Below are 14,605 nucleotides of genomic sequence, written 5' to 3' on the forward strand. Positions count from 1 at the left end.
CTGTCCAGTCTCTTCTTAAAAACTTCCAGTGTTGGAGCATTTACTGCTTCTGGAGGCAAGCTGTTCCACTGATTAATTGTTCTCACTGTCAGGAAGTTTCTCCTTAGTTCTAGGTTGCTTCTCTCCTTGATTAGTTTCCACCCATTGCTTCTTGTCCTGCCTTCAGGTGCTTTGGAAAATAGCTTGATTCCCTCTTCTTTATGGCAGCCCCTGAGATATTGGAATACTGCTATCATGTCCCCCCTTGTCCTTCTCCTCATTAAACTAGACATACCCAATTCTAGCAACCGTTCCTTATATGTTTTAGCCTCCAGTCCCCTAATCATCTTTGTTGCTCTTCTCTGTACTCTTTCTAGAGTCTCAACATCTTTTTTACATCGTGGTGACCAAAACTGGATGCAGTATTCCAAGTGTGGCCTTACCAAGGCATTGTAGAGTGGCATTAATATTTCACGTGATCTTGATTCTATCCCTCTGTTAATGCAGCCTAGCACTGTATTGGATTGTTGTATTGTGAAAATCAGGTTAATAAATATGCTGTGTACTTAACCCTAAAATAACTCAAGAACCAGCTGTGTTAGGTAAACAATGGATCATTCCCACAAAGGCAGAAAGGAATTCACCTAAATCTGGGACTTTTTGTATATCCTGTACTGTGAAGCAAGTCTCAGTCCTTTTGGGGATTCCTAAAATATTGGCACTGAGTTTTAACAGGTAGGCTGGTTACTTTATCAACAGAGAAAAGAAAACATAGGATTGTGGCCAAAGAAGGCAAAGCTAAGTACACACTCTCTATCTCTAAGCATGAAGTGCGCCCATTAGACTCTTCCTGGGGAATGTGGCAACAAGTTAATGCCCAAACCAGGTGATCCATCATCTTCTGGCACAAGGCTGGAAAAAAGCTCCCATCAAACATTTTAAAGGCTTCTTAAGTAGCAAATCTGCTTTCTGCTGGCTATAAGTCATTGAAAAGGTGAAGATCACAATGGAACCTAGCCATATCAAATTCCAATCGTCAATCTGTTGATCCTTACCCAGTCTACGCCTAGCAATATAATTTCCCTCCAGGAGAGGAAGGTTTGCATTCTCCATTTGTGGAAGCTAGAATCTGATGTTTTTCTCCTGGTGGTAACAACTGAGGAGCAAATCTGAAAATGCCCCAAAACATCAATGTGAAACCTTGGAAGAGTACTCAGTAAAAGATATTGCAGTACTAGTCATGAATGTAAAGTCTGTGTGTGCATTTATGTGTGTGTGTGTGCATGTGTATATGTATATGAACAATGGCTAATGTCTTTTTGATCCAGTAGAGTTCAATAGGAACCTAGTTGGAAGACTACAGTCACTCCAAGTTATTCAGAATTACAGCACTGAGTTTGTTTAAACAAAGGTTGAGGGAATGTACTCCTTCACCAGTCAAAATGTTTTCCTGGCCCTCTCCTGTGCCTCTTCCTCCTGCTGACAACTGCAAATATAAATAAGACCTACCTGCATTTCAGCTACCAGAATGCCATTATTGAATAGTAGTATAACTGTGGGATTATATAAACAAACACATACTACATTGTTATAGAGCAAATTAGTATCTCATCTATAAATTTCCCTCCTATAAAGCAGGAATAATTGCAATTTCCTATAAAAATTTCTGTAAATATACTGTACATTGTCTGAAATGGTACAGGTTCTCCTGCTTGAGCAAGGGGCTGGACTAGAAGACCTCCAAGGTCCCTTCCAGCTCTATTCTATTCTATTCCATTCCATTCCATTCCATTCTATTCTTAAGTTTTTAAGAAATAAAGTTTATATGAGAAATATTATTTATTTAGAAAAACAAATCCAATTATAGGCATTAATTGATTTAATATCTTTTTAATGCACAGTCTTCCTAAGATCTTCTCTTTTAATAAGAGACCACGGAGAGCAGTTTCTCTAAGCATAGTATTATAAAAATAAATTCTTGAATTAGACCATGTTTTAAATAATAGAATTAAAGAGAGAAATCCTTAGCAGGAAAATTAGGCAGCGTGATACCTGCACCAAAGCTATAGTCGATAATACTACCCATCCAGTCCTCAGAAATACTTGCATGTTGCATGGGAAGCATTCTCTTTGTCAGATTTTTTTCACAATTTTTACCATTTCTTACAAGCCACCCAGCATTTCTTTGAAATGACCAATGGGGGAGAACAAAACTGGCACCTGGCTAATGCTCACCATTTTTTTCACTGCAAAAAGAAAACCACATTTCCCTTCTTAATTCATGAAGGCTGATAACATGATGGCAAGGAGACACACCTGAACTCCATCAGGGAGGGACTGGGACATGGTGAGAATTTCCATCAATGGAAAATATTCTGCCCTGCAGATCCAGCCTTTTGTAGTGTAAAACTGTCTTTGCAATGCTAAAAGCAAAATGGAGCTGAGTCAAAAGTTAATTAGCTCAGCTGCAGAAGATAACTGCATAGAAGAGGCTTTAGCCCGGCAGGTGGAAAGGGCCTAAGGCTTATTATGTAAAAATGTTCGATCTAATGGAATAATACAACAGAGTAAATAACTGAATTGCACATTAAAGAACAGGCATTATCTAACACTAAATACAAACTGAAATGAAATCTATCTGCAAGCAAAAGATGTAAACTCTCTATATCTGTGTGTGTGTGTATGTGTGTGTGTGTGTACATACATACATATATATATATACACACACACAGACACATATACATACACACAAACATATATATTACACACACACATACACATATATATAATCATATGTTATATATATGAACTTCAATCAATAAATGGTTAAAAGATTATGGCCATGGTTTTACAAACACAACACAGCAATAAAAGGCTTCATTTTTCAATTGGCAATCCATTTACATTTGTTATCTTTGGCATACAAAGAAAGTAATCTTTACTGTTCCAGTAAGTTAAGTTTGCACTGTGTTTCTAAAAGTGTTTCTAAATCACCCTGAAATAGTTTGAGACTATATATCTTCTTTCTATTTCATAGCAGCAAATAAAGACTTGAACAGCTTTATTTCTGAAAATAGTTTCAGGCTTTAATAATTTTTTCACATTTGTGTTCCTCATAATTCAACTTATCCATTAATTTCCTTTTGGCTCATTTAGTTGCCAAAATGCTGGCTATCTGGTTAATTTATATGAATCTTAGTTTTAAAATTGTAATGCTATCTTTTCAAATATCTGAATCATGACATATATCAAAAAGCACATGGAAATAATGGCTTCAAATGAATTTTACTGATTGTAATGTTTTGATTATAAAAGCAGTATCTTTTCCTTCAAATTTAGTTCTTTCAGATCCCAATAAAATGTATAAAGCCCTGAATTTAGTACTATTTTAATAAAATATATACATACATAGACAGAGAGATGAAGAATTGACTAGGAAAAAATGATTAGTCATACAAACCAATCTTTGGTTTATTGAGTAAAAAAGGAATTACCATGCAAACCATCAGCAACCAAAGGTCAAAGGTCCTTAGAGGCTCAGAAAAGGGGTTTCCCATAATGTCCCTGCAGCAGTTACAGTTTCCAATGATCACTTTTGTGACTATGCAACTGGGCTTATATTACTAGCTGCAACATCACAAAAATGACACTGGCAACTGCTAATTAGCTGGCAAAATAAGAATTTGACCATTTTAAAAGTGAGCAGTATTAATAAATGCCATTGCACACAGCAAGCAATGATAGCATAATATATATTTTAAGCAAAGCCCTCATGTGTGATGCTAATTATCTTTTAGCTTAGCAGTGTCTCTTTAAAGTGTAAATGCGCTCCCTCTGGGCTCAAGAAATATTTAATTACATACTATCAGTGCATGACTAACAAGCTGATCCAGAGTTTAAAAAGCTTAGTCTATTGTTCAAAATGGAATTAGGATTCTGGAACCATTAAACTGACCAGTATTTTGAGAAGGAGCAGCTTCACCTTTCAAACACTGCATTCTGCCTAAGCATTTTAAGCTTACTGAGGGAAAAAGAATCTTCCTTCACTCATCAATATTTTAGAGTACAATATTTCAAACAGCGAAGAGCTTTTAATCCCTTAGCTTTAATTCATCTATTCAACAAATTATAACCTATTCAACACAATAGCCTTTAGCAAGCAGGAACAAAAAAAGCACGAAGTAGTTGTTTTCACAGTCCAATAGAATCTGCTTAATTAAAAACAAAACAAAACAAAACAAATGCTTAGTTCTGAAGATTCTGGAGCAAATTTTTCTCAGTGATGAATTATAGTACTAGGGAATGGGCCATCTATATTAAATATCTCTATGTACATACATGTACAATATACTTAAAAGTAAACATGAACAGCTTAAAGGGAAATCAAACCACCTCAAAAATAGGGGCTGCATTTTGTAAGATTAATTTAAGAATCTAGTTCTCTTGTAAGGCATTAATTTTTCTAAGAGTGTGGAATAATAACATATTAAAATAGTTAAGACATTAACTGTAAAATCAATTCTACTAAGGAAGGAAAATTAAGATTGATGAAAAATTAATATTTTTTAAAATTGCTTTTGGCACACAAAGCAGTATTTCATCTGTTTTGTCTTTTATAAGGTAATAGAATTATAATTTAAAAACAAAACAGAACTCATCCCCAAACCCTTGTGGATAATTTGTAATGAACATAAAAATAAATCAATCTTACTGAAAGTATACTGTACACTTGGTTGTCTGATAAGATGCATATTCATAAAACTTTTAATAGCTTACTTGTATTTTTTTTCTTTTAAATCCAGATGGATTTCTTCAAGTCACTCTTTTATTCCTTCACAATTTCATTACACACGCAAGAACCTCGCATAAGGCTTGTGGATTTTACTCTTAGACACTGCAGTAACAAGCAATTTTAGCCATATCTTAGACCTAGTATTCTGCTTATAGATAAGTAAAGGCTATTAGTTGGCAAATGTCTGTTGACTGGAAAATGAATACATGGAAAACAGCAACAGAAGATAGCTGCTATAATACAAGAAATGTATAGCAGAAAGACTGTGAATTGAATCCAAATTAATGATCAAATTTAGATATTCTCTAGAAATTTCTCAAGATTTTGATTGATTGATCCTCAAGTCACTGAGGATTCTTAGCCACCACATAGACCTTCTCTGTGATGATCTTAAGACTGCTCATTGATTTAAATAATTAAATTATTGTAACATGGATCAAGTACTGTTAAGGTGACCAACCGTCTTCCTTTAGGGAGGACAGTCGTCCTTTTGTGAGTTCTGTCTTCCCTGAAAAAGTGTCCTCCTACATCTCCTCCTTTTCGATATTTGAAGACTAATCTGCAGGGCTTTTTTTTTCTCATAGAACGCTCAGAACGGCGTTCCAGCACCTTTTTTTGATGGTTTTTTTTCAACTTTTGCATGAGCTCTGCTACTCCCCCTATTGGCTTTCAAAAGCCAATAGGAATTGCTGCTGAGCTTGCCAAAACACTCAGCTGGCAAACTTTGCATATGTAAGTTGTCTGCAGCGAAGGCGAATTGGCAGGAACTTTGCACCCCTCCCTGCTACCCAACTACACCATCTCCTAGTTAGTCCCGAAGATACCTGGAGGAGACTGGAGCAGCAACGCCATGGTAATTTTCTCTTGATCTTCGGCCCTGCTAGGGCAATAATGGCTGTGGGTGCAAGAGGCTGGGGCAATGGGGCTGCTGCGGGTGGGGGTGTGAGGGGTGGTGGTGGCCGGCTGCCCCCCATGCTATGGGAGCCATGGGGCCTGCTCTACACGGCGGAGCAGCAGTGCTGGCGGAGCGGCTGCAGGCGGGGGCACGGCATGTAAGCATAATTACAATATAAAATATTATTGTTACAAATGTTTTTTATTATGCATTTATCATATTATAGGGTATTCTGTATTATTGTTGCAATGAATAAAATGTTTCTTTTATTTACGATATTTTTTTCTTCAATTTATTTGTGTCCTCCTTTTCATTGTGAAAAAGTTGGTCACCTTAGTACTATGTATTGTTTATATGTAGTCTTTATCAATAATAGAAAAACCTCTGGGGGAACATTTAAAAGCCACATAGATTTTATTAATCACTATGTATTTTGATGTACATCATAATAATGTTTACAAAATGCTAATTCAACATGTTGTACATTTATTTTAATGCTAACAGCATTATTTGGAGGAACTTCAATATAACATATTGAAACTTGCACATTTCAATATAATGTACTGAAATTTGTATTTTTCAATGAACCATTGTGGCATTTAAATGAATTTGACTAGATAACATTTCAAGGAACCTTAAAACTGATTTCTAGTGGAAGGGGAGTGTTTAGACACAGATAAGAGGTTCAGAAATTATTTAAAGCATTGAGATATAAAGAAAAAAATACTAATCCATTATCCCAAACTATTTTCTCAATTACTGTTAAAACAAATGAAAAAGAATTTAAATATCATTAAAATAACCAACAAAACATGGGTGGGAAACACTAAGTGATTACATGTGGGAGAAGATGATTAATGATATATAAGGATCAGTGCAACTAAGAGCTTTGAATCTGTTTTGAGAGTGGGTAAAGAGGTTAAATTGGGCAGACTTGTATAAAAAGGATCTGTGTATAGCTTTTTTCTGATCTATGGAAATTCAGCCTAGGAGTATAGAACTGGATGATGTTTAAGTATTCATCTGTCAATCTGCTTCAAAATAAAAAACACTTTTGCATCTCCATTAGGCCCCAGTCCATCTTAGCTGTGCTTTGATTATTCTAGATACAAAAAAGTATATTAGAGCTGAAGTTGCTGAATGCCTAGAAAAATAGAACAATATGACATTGCAATATGAAAAGTGAGTTTTACCTCAAGACAAATATAGTAGCTTCAGTTTATTGGCATGACATATAGAAACATCGCCACCTAATATGCTTGTTGTACATGCCTATTTAAAGAAAAGAAACACCTTGTACTTACATGGAATTGTTGGTTTAGATTTTTTTCAAGTGCATTAATCATGATATTAAAAGTCATAATAAGCAATTTAATTACTTATATTGGCAATGCTGGCTATTTGCATGATTATATCTACAGCAATGTTTCTCAAGCTTGACAATTTGAAGATGTATGAATTTCAAATCCCAGAATTACCCAGCCAGCTTAGTTGGCTGGAGAATTCTGGGAGTTGAAGTCCATACATCTTCAAGTTACCATAGTTGAGAAATATTGATTTACGGTACAGTATTTATAACTTTACTACCATCATTAAAAGCTTCTAAACTGCTTTTAGAAGCAGTTGACATTCAAAATACTGGCTGACTGGGTTTAGAATTGTGATATTAAATGGATCATTCTCTATGCCACATTTTACTATGTGAAACCCTAGGAAACAGACTATTTTGGCATGGGAGAAGGAACAATATATTAAAATTCTCTAGCCACAATACATTTGTACTATATGTCACAAGTAAGTCCATGACAGCCTTGCATTTGCCTCATCATGTACTACAAATTGCTTAAATTATTTTCAGGCAGTACACAATTCTTATAATTATTCTTTAGCTTGGGAATTAAATAATTATTTCTACTGTACCTGCGAAAATCCAGAAGGGATCTTGTGGATGCAGGAACTTGTTGATCATGCCAGGTAAGATAATGGAACTGGGTTACTGTCCGAGTCTCATTACTTTGAAGATTTTTCAAGTAAAAACTTCTTACAAGGAAGTCTTCACACCAGATGTGTTCAGAGACCAGATTTACCTATTGTAACATAAAAAGTGCAAAACTGAGTCAACTATAGAATATAACTAAAAATGTAAAATTTTATGTGAACTTAATTGGGGCATGACTAAAAATGTTTCAAAAGGCAGTACACTATGTCAGGGTTTTTCTGGGAATTAAATAAATATTTTTGATTATTTGCTCTAATTAAAAGAATATACCTTTTGCTAAATACACTATATATTTTATATGTTGATTGCTGCAGAAGTTAAATATTGGGCATATAAGAGTTACCATTTTACTGGCAATATACGTAGCATCGCAATCTTTCCTACAAATTATGAATCCAGTTGTTTTAAATTGAAAATAAATATGATGTTGGAGAGAATGTTAGGTTTGAAAATGAAAACCTATTTAAGTCTTTAAGCAGCTTATGAAAACTAACTTTTCTTAACTTATTCTATTCCATCTGGAACAAATATTAAAATGTTAAAAGAGATGTTAATATAATATTCCAACTAGCCCCCACAAATGAATTAATTAAACTGTTCTGATTTAGGCAAGAAAAACCAAATGCACAAGTACAGCATAGGTGGCACCATGCTCAATAGTAGTAACTATGAGAGGGACCTCGGAGTCCTAGTAGACAATCACCTAAATATGAGCCAGCAGTGTGCTGCAGCTGCCAAAAAGGCCAACACCGTGCTAGGCTGCATTAACAGAGGGATAGAATCAAGATCACGTGAAGTATTAATACCACTCTACAATGCCTTGGTAAGGCCACATTTGGAATACTGCATCCAGTTTTGGTCACCACGATGTAAAAAAGATGTTGAGACTCTAGAAAGAGTACAGAGAAGAGCAACAAAGATGATGAGGGGACTGGAGGCTAAAACATATAAGGAACGGTTGCTAGAATTGGGTATGTTTAGTTTAACGAAGAGAAGGACAAGGGGGGACATGATAGCAGTATTCCAATATCTCAGGGGCTGCCATAAAGAAGAGGGAATCAATCTATTCTCCAAAGCACCTGAAGGCAGGACAAGAAGCAACGGGTGGAAACTAATCAAGGAGAGAAACAACCTAGAACTACGGAGAAACTTCCTGACAGTGAGAACAATTAATCAGTGGAACAGCCTGCCTCCAGAAGCAGTAAATGCTCCAACACTGGAAGTTTTAAAGAAGAGACTGGACAGCCATTTGTCCGAAATGGTGTAGGGGGTTGGACTAGATGACCTCCAAGGTCCCTTCCAACTTTACTATTATTATTATTAAATAAAATGTAAAACTATATGATAAAGTTTTTAAAATGAGATACATGGATGCATCATTCGCTCTTGGAAAAGTAGCTTCTTATACATTAAAAAAATTAGTATTTCAACTACAAACATTTGTGCTACAATAATGCTCAATGCTAAAGCAAATCTTTATAGATGTAAGAGAGCATATTGTTACTTGTAAAACCTTTATGCTTTAAAAAATTACTATCAGACTAACTAATGGAATGAACCAGTAATCAAAGTTAACATCACAGTTTACATATTTCTAATATAAAACTATATAAATCCTTGCAAAATTAAATATTACTGTATTGCAAAATACCACTCAAGCACTATGGTGGTTTATTCTTATGCAAAAAGAGTAAGCAGAAGATAGTTTCTGTTAATCTTCTTAAATCCATAAACTGTATTATAATAACAGTATCTAACACTGAAGACAGTACAGGTGTCAATGCTGCAAATATTGTATATTCTTGCTTTTGACAATATGCAGAACTGTCTGGTATTTATGGCGTTAATACAGAGCAGAAGGGGGTGAAGGCAAAGCCAGGGGGAAAGAAAGAGGAAGAAAACCTTTGACCTTCACACTAATTGGATAATGTGATATATGACAGCTAATTTAGGGAGGGAACATGCTGATAATCTAACTGCTCAGAGGAAGAGAACTCAGATCTTAGCATAAACCCTCCGTTGTGCCTGTGCCAACATTTTGTAACAATAAAAGATTTTTAGGAAAATCAATGCCTGAAGTTCTTTGAAGTGTTTCATTAGCCGGAACCATAACAACAGGTGGTTCTTGGTTAACAATGATAATTGGGCCTGGAATTTCCATTACTAAGTGATGCTGCTGTAAATTGAGATATCATGTGCCTGCATTACTCAGTGATGGCAATCTTGGCAATTTCTGTTGCTGTTGTTAAGCAAGTTCTGTGGGCTATTAAGCAAGGATCATCTTCCTGCTGGCTTCCAACAACCAAAATCAGTAAGGAAGCCAGTAGGAAAATGTAAGTCCCAGGGAGTTTGCAAGCAAGTCACTAAGTAAGCAAGTGACTGCTATAAGATAAGATAACCTTTATGTCAATAAATGGCACACATCAAAAATGAAATTTAGTTGCCCGCTCTCAAAGTAAAACACATACATGACACACACCTAAATATACTATGAACAACATATGTATAGACCCACATCCCTACATATACGTAGCAAATAAATATTAAATATTGTCCGTCTTGAATATATAACGGAAGGAGGAAGCTTGAGAGTTTGCGAGGTTAATGCTGTATGGAATGAAACTCTGGCTGAATCTGGATGTTCTGCTTCGGATACCACGAAGCCTCCTCCCAGAAGGTAACAAGGAAAACAGGTCATGAAGAGGATGTGTAGTGTCCCAGATAATCTTATGGATCCTGCTCAAGCAGCGCTTCTGTGCTATGTCCTGGATGGGAGGGAGGGAACTGCCAATGATCTTTTGGGTAGGATAGGGTGCATTAGAGTCTAGTGAAGTGTAAGAACAATGATGCTTTGGATGGCTGTTGTGGGATGGGAGAGGGTGCTCAAGGATGCACTAATGTCAGGTTTGACATGAGCACAGCAAGGCTTGAAATGGCTGTGGTTGGGTGCAGGAGAGCATGTAAAGGTCCCCAAGGGGCTGGTGGAGAATGGTGTGAATGCAGCAAGGTTTGAGGTCACTGCTATTAGGTGCAAGAGACTTACCAAAGTAACTTGTGATCTTCACGGCCCCATTGATTTTGCTTATGGGAAGCCAGCAAAGTCACAAATGGCAATCACATGAGTGTGACACACTGCAACTAATTCACACCTCCAACGACCCTGACCTGAAGTACCTCCCCATCACAAGCCTCTCTCTGATGACTCACACCTGGTCCATCACAAGACCCTCAGTTGATACTCCTACACCTGAAACCCTTATATAAGTAGAATACTGACACAGACATCCACAAAACTCTACTGAAGATGTTACCTAGCCTGGTAATGAAACATTCAGAAACCAACCCTCAAGCTCAGAGAATGAACCTTCACTCTCATCCTACATCCGAGCCACAGATATTCACCATTATTGCAAATGCTGCAACTGTCATAAGTAATGTCCAGATCACAATTACATAACTGTGAAGTTGCTGGGATTACTACAACTTTAAGGACCAATTGTGAGTACCACTCCTCCAGCCCTGTCATAACTTTGAGTCGCATTGCATGAGTCATTGTTAATTGGGGATTATCAGTAAGGAAATAAATAAGACACTAAATGAATTTGTTTTAAGGATCAATTCTTATTTATTTATTAATTCTATTTATGTCAATCTTCCTCTTCTAGTAATGAAATAAAGCTGAGATGAATGGAAGAATGGCCTAAATTTTAAACCATAGCTCTCTGAAAACCTTATAAAAGTAGAAATAGAAAAAAAATGTGCTACCCTCAAGACAAATTACTGTTCCTTCCCTCCCCTGAAATTTCAGTAGTATAAGACCCAGCAATGGGTTTGCTTTTTCTTCATGTGCAAAGATAATGCTAGCTCAGGCAGAGTGGAATAAGAGGAAATATTGTTGTATGCAATAGCTATGACACACACACACACACACACACACACACCCATACATACATACATACATATCTATACACACACACACACACACACACACACACGTAAAATGACATATATATGTAAAATGACTAGAATTTGCTCATTATTTATCCAGCATTCTTTGCAACATAATCACAAAAAATAAAAAATAATATTCTGTGGTACCGTATATGCCGGCGTACAAGGCGACCCGGCGTATAAGACGACCGCCGTCTTTGTCGCCGGGCCGCATTCCTAGAACGTCGTCTTATACGCCGGAAACTACCAGTATTTCCGGCGTATAAGACGACTCGGCGTATAAGATGACCCCCGTCTTTGGCTCCGGTTTTAGCGCTTGCGGAAGTCACCTTATACGCCGGCATATACGGTATATTAAATACAGTAGTAATAATATTCTATATAGAGAACAAAATCTGCAGGTGATCTAATCACCTATATACTGCAAACAGTGGTCAGACGAAATATTTTCAAAAATGTAAAAAAAAATTAGAAATCCTTTATAATTAAACTGAGACAATGGTCATGAAAAATAGGCGGAACAATCCAGCTTTTCTTGCTGCCTAGGGATGATGTATAGATCAACAAACTTGATGATTATGAAGTTGCTTATTCCTTTAGAATTTATACTCATCCCAATCTAGCACCAAAATTAGACCGTATTTTTAGCTCATGATTAGAAATCTTGGCAGAAAAAATTGGCTCCAATTTGTTTTGCAAAGGAAGTTAATGTGACTATATCAAAGCAATCTCTTCTTGAGGCATTGAAGTTCTCTCTCTCTCTTTCTCTTTCTCTTTCTTTCTTTCTCTCTCTCTCTCTCTCTCTCTCTATGTGTAAATAGGCTTAACTTTTTTTAAAAAATAAATTTAATTTTCAAAAAGAATAGAGATTTTGAAATGTTGTGGAATCTATGTAGCTGTTAAATGTTTCTAAGAATACTATTATAAATATTAACTCCCTTCTTACTTGTATTTTAAAGTCTTAGGAAGAAAAAGCAAACTTTAAAAATCTTTTGTACATTTACTTAAATTCAGAACAGAACTGCTTTTTGGCTAAACATGCTATCAAACAAAGATTTTCAATGAAGTTGAAATTATTCAAAAATCACACAACTGAATTTTATGATAGTCCTTAGTTCAGGTTGCAGGTCCAATTCCATTAAGCAATATTTTCCTCTATACAAAACCAAACCACATGCTTACTATCAGGTTTACAAGCAGATATTTTCTTTAAATACCTCATAGATATGGTAGAGATTTGACCCTTCATCTGGCCAATAGTGGTAGCACTGTTTGAGTCCATTTTCCGTGAGAGGGGTTAGCATGACAATAACCACACAGCCGTTTTCCCAGACCATCTGCAGACAAAGAAAGACACCATGGTTACACTATGAGTGCCTAATTACTGCATGACGTGTGTAATTACTGCACTCAGAAACACAATTGAAATTTATTCCATTCACAGGAAACATGTTTCATTTTCATTAGACATTTTTTTGTACAGCTGTTTCCAAATCATTGAATAAAATGGAATCATATCTTGTATGTTCACATGAAATATTAAAGAATGTCCAAAGAATTTATATAAAAATTTAGATATATTTAAACTTATATAAATATATTTTTATATTTATATGTAAAACATTATAATGTAAAGTTTAACACTAAAAATATGAACCCTGGGAATATTCATATCCAAAATAAAATGAACACCAAGGTATTGATTAAAACTATAAAAGTTTAATTTAAAAACGCCAAGCTTTCGCCGTCATCTGCCGGCATCATCAGGGCTGGACCGCCAGGGTGTGAGAGAGTCATTTTATAGGCAGGCCGGAGTCTGCACTCGGCTCCTCGATCTCGTCACCGGACCCAATTGGTTAAATTGTGCTCCGGTGGTTCGTTTCTTTCTGTCCTTCCTAGCTGCGTGTGTATCTTCATCTACCTTCTTTTCTTTGGATTCTAAGGCAGGTGATGTAAACCTCTTGTCTCTTTGATTGTCTCTATCCCTCAATCCATTCCCCCTTTCGGGTTCGAGTGGTAGTTTGTATTTGTCCTTTTACTTTCTCCAATCACGCTTCACCCAGTCACTTTCTCTATGAGTGTCTTTCTTTTCATCCTTAATGCCCCTCCCTCGTGCCCAACTGTCATTAGAATGGTCGTGCACAATGTTCCAGACTGGCTGGGGTGGCTCAATGTATTGTTTTTCTATGGGGGTGATCTCATGGTTATAATTATCTTTGGCCATCACATCCTTCCCTTCCTTTTTATCCTCTGTGCTCCCATCGCGTATACCACAATCCGAGGTCTTGATCTGGGGGGGGGGGGTGGAGTTGCGATCTTCCTGAGCATCACAACGCTCCTTCTCTACTCTCCTCCTCATTCCAACGCCTCTCGCTCCTGCGCATGTTGACGATGCGGAGTGGGGGGATCGCTTCTTTCCCCTCAAATGAGTCATCTTGTTTCTTTCTGAGCGTCGGTGAGGTGTCAGGTCTAATGATCTCTCCCCATCTTTGTCTATCAATTCTTAAGGAACTGCAAAATCATTCATATCTACATTATTATGCCATACTTTGATGCTATATTTGTATGCAATTTTGATCGTCTTTTTATTAGCATATAAAATTACCTCATGAAAAGGAAACTGATCTTTGTGCAAAAGGTCACATTTATTCATAGAAATGTTTATAAGCAATTGCACTGAGATGTAAATAGAGTAAACAACAAAAATGGAGTGTTTAGATAAACAGCATACATTCAATTCAAAGTTTCCTTTTTTTGTTCCACACAGATTTATACTTGTCTTAATTTCATTTGATTTGCAGGACATTTTAAAACAAATATTTTGCTTAAAATACTTGACAGCATTAAACAAAAGCAAAGCATACAAATCTAGCAATGCTTGAAGTTAATATTTTTTATTTTTTGAAACATACCTCACCTATCTTCAACTCTGCAACAGATTTTCAAAATTCTGTTGAAATCTTTGACTGTGCTTACAGAACATTCTAAC

The 14,605-nt window shown here is 36.2% G+C and overlaps 1 protein-coding gene across 1 annotated transcript in view; it reads right to left on the reverse strand.

The window, feature by feature from the left end:
- PTPRN2 (protein tyrosine phosphatase receptor type N2) overlaps positions 1-14,605 on the reverse strand; it is a gene marked incomplete at its 5' end in the record, with an annotated part of 573,168 nt that overhangs the window by 49,377 nt on the left and 509,186 nt on the right. The window contains 2 exons of the mRNA XM_039345638.1: positions 7,587-7,753; positions 12,834-12,953. Of these exons, the coding sequence (XP_039201572.1) occupies positions 7,587-7,753; positions 12,834-12,953 (287 nt within the window). The remainder of the gene's footprint in view (positions 1-7,586; positions 7,754-12,833; positions 12,954-14,605) is intronic.

The sequence above is a fragment of the Crotalus tigris genome, unplaced genomic scaffold, assembly GCF_016545835.1.
Source record: "Crotalus tigris isolate CLP2741 ecotype Arizona unplaced genomic scaffold, ASM1654583v1 scf7180000017969.2108049, whole genome shotgun sequence".
Taxonomy (NCBI): domain Eukaryota; kingdom Metazoa; phylum Chordata; class Lepidosauria; order Squamata; family Viperidae; genus Crotalus; species Crotalus tigris.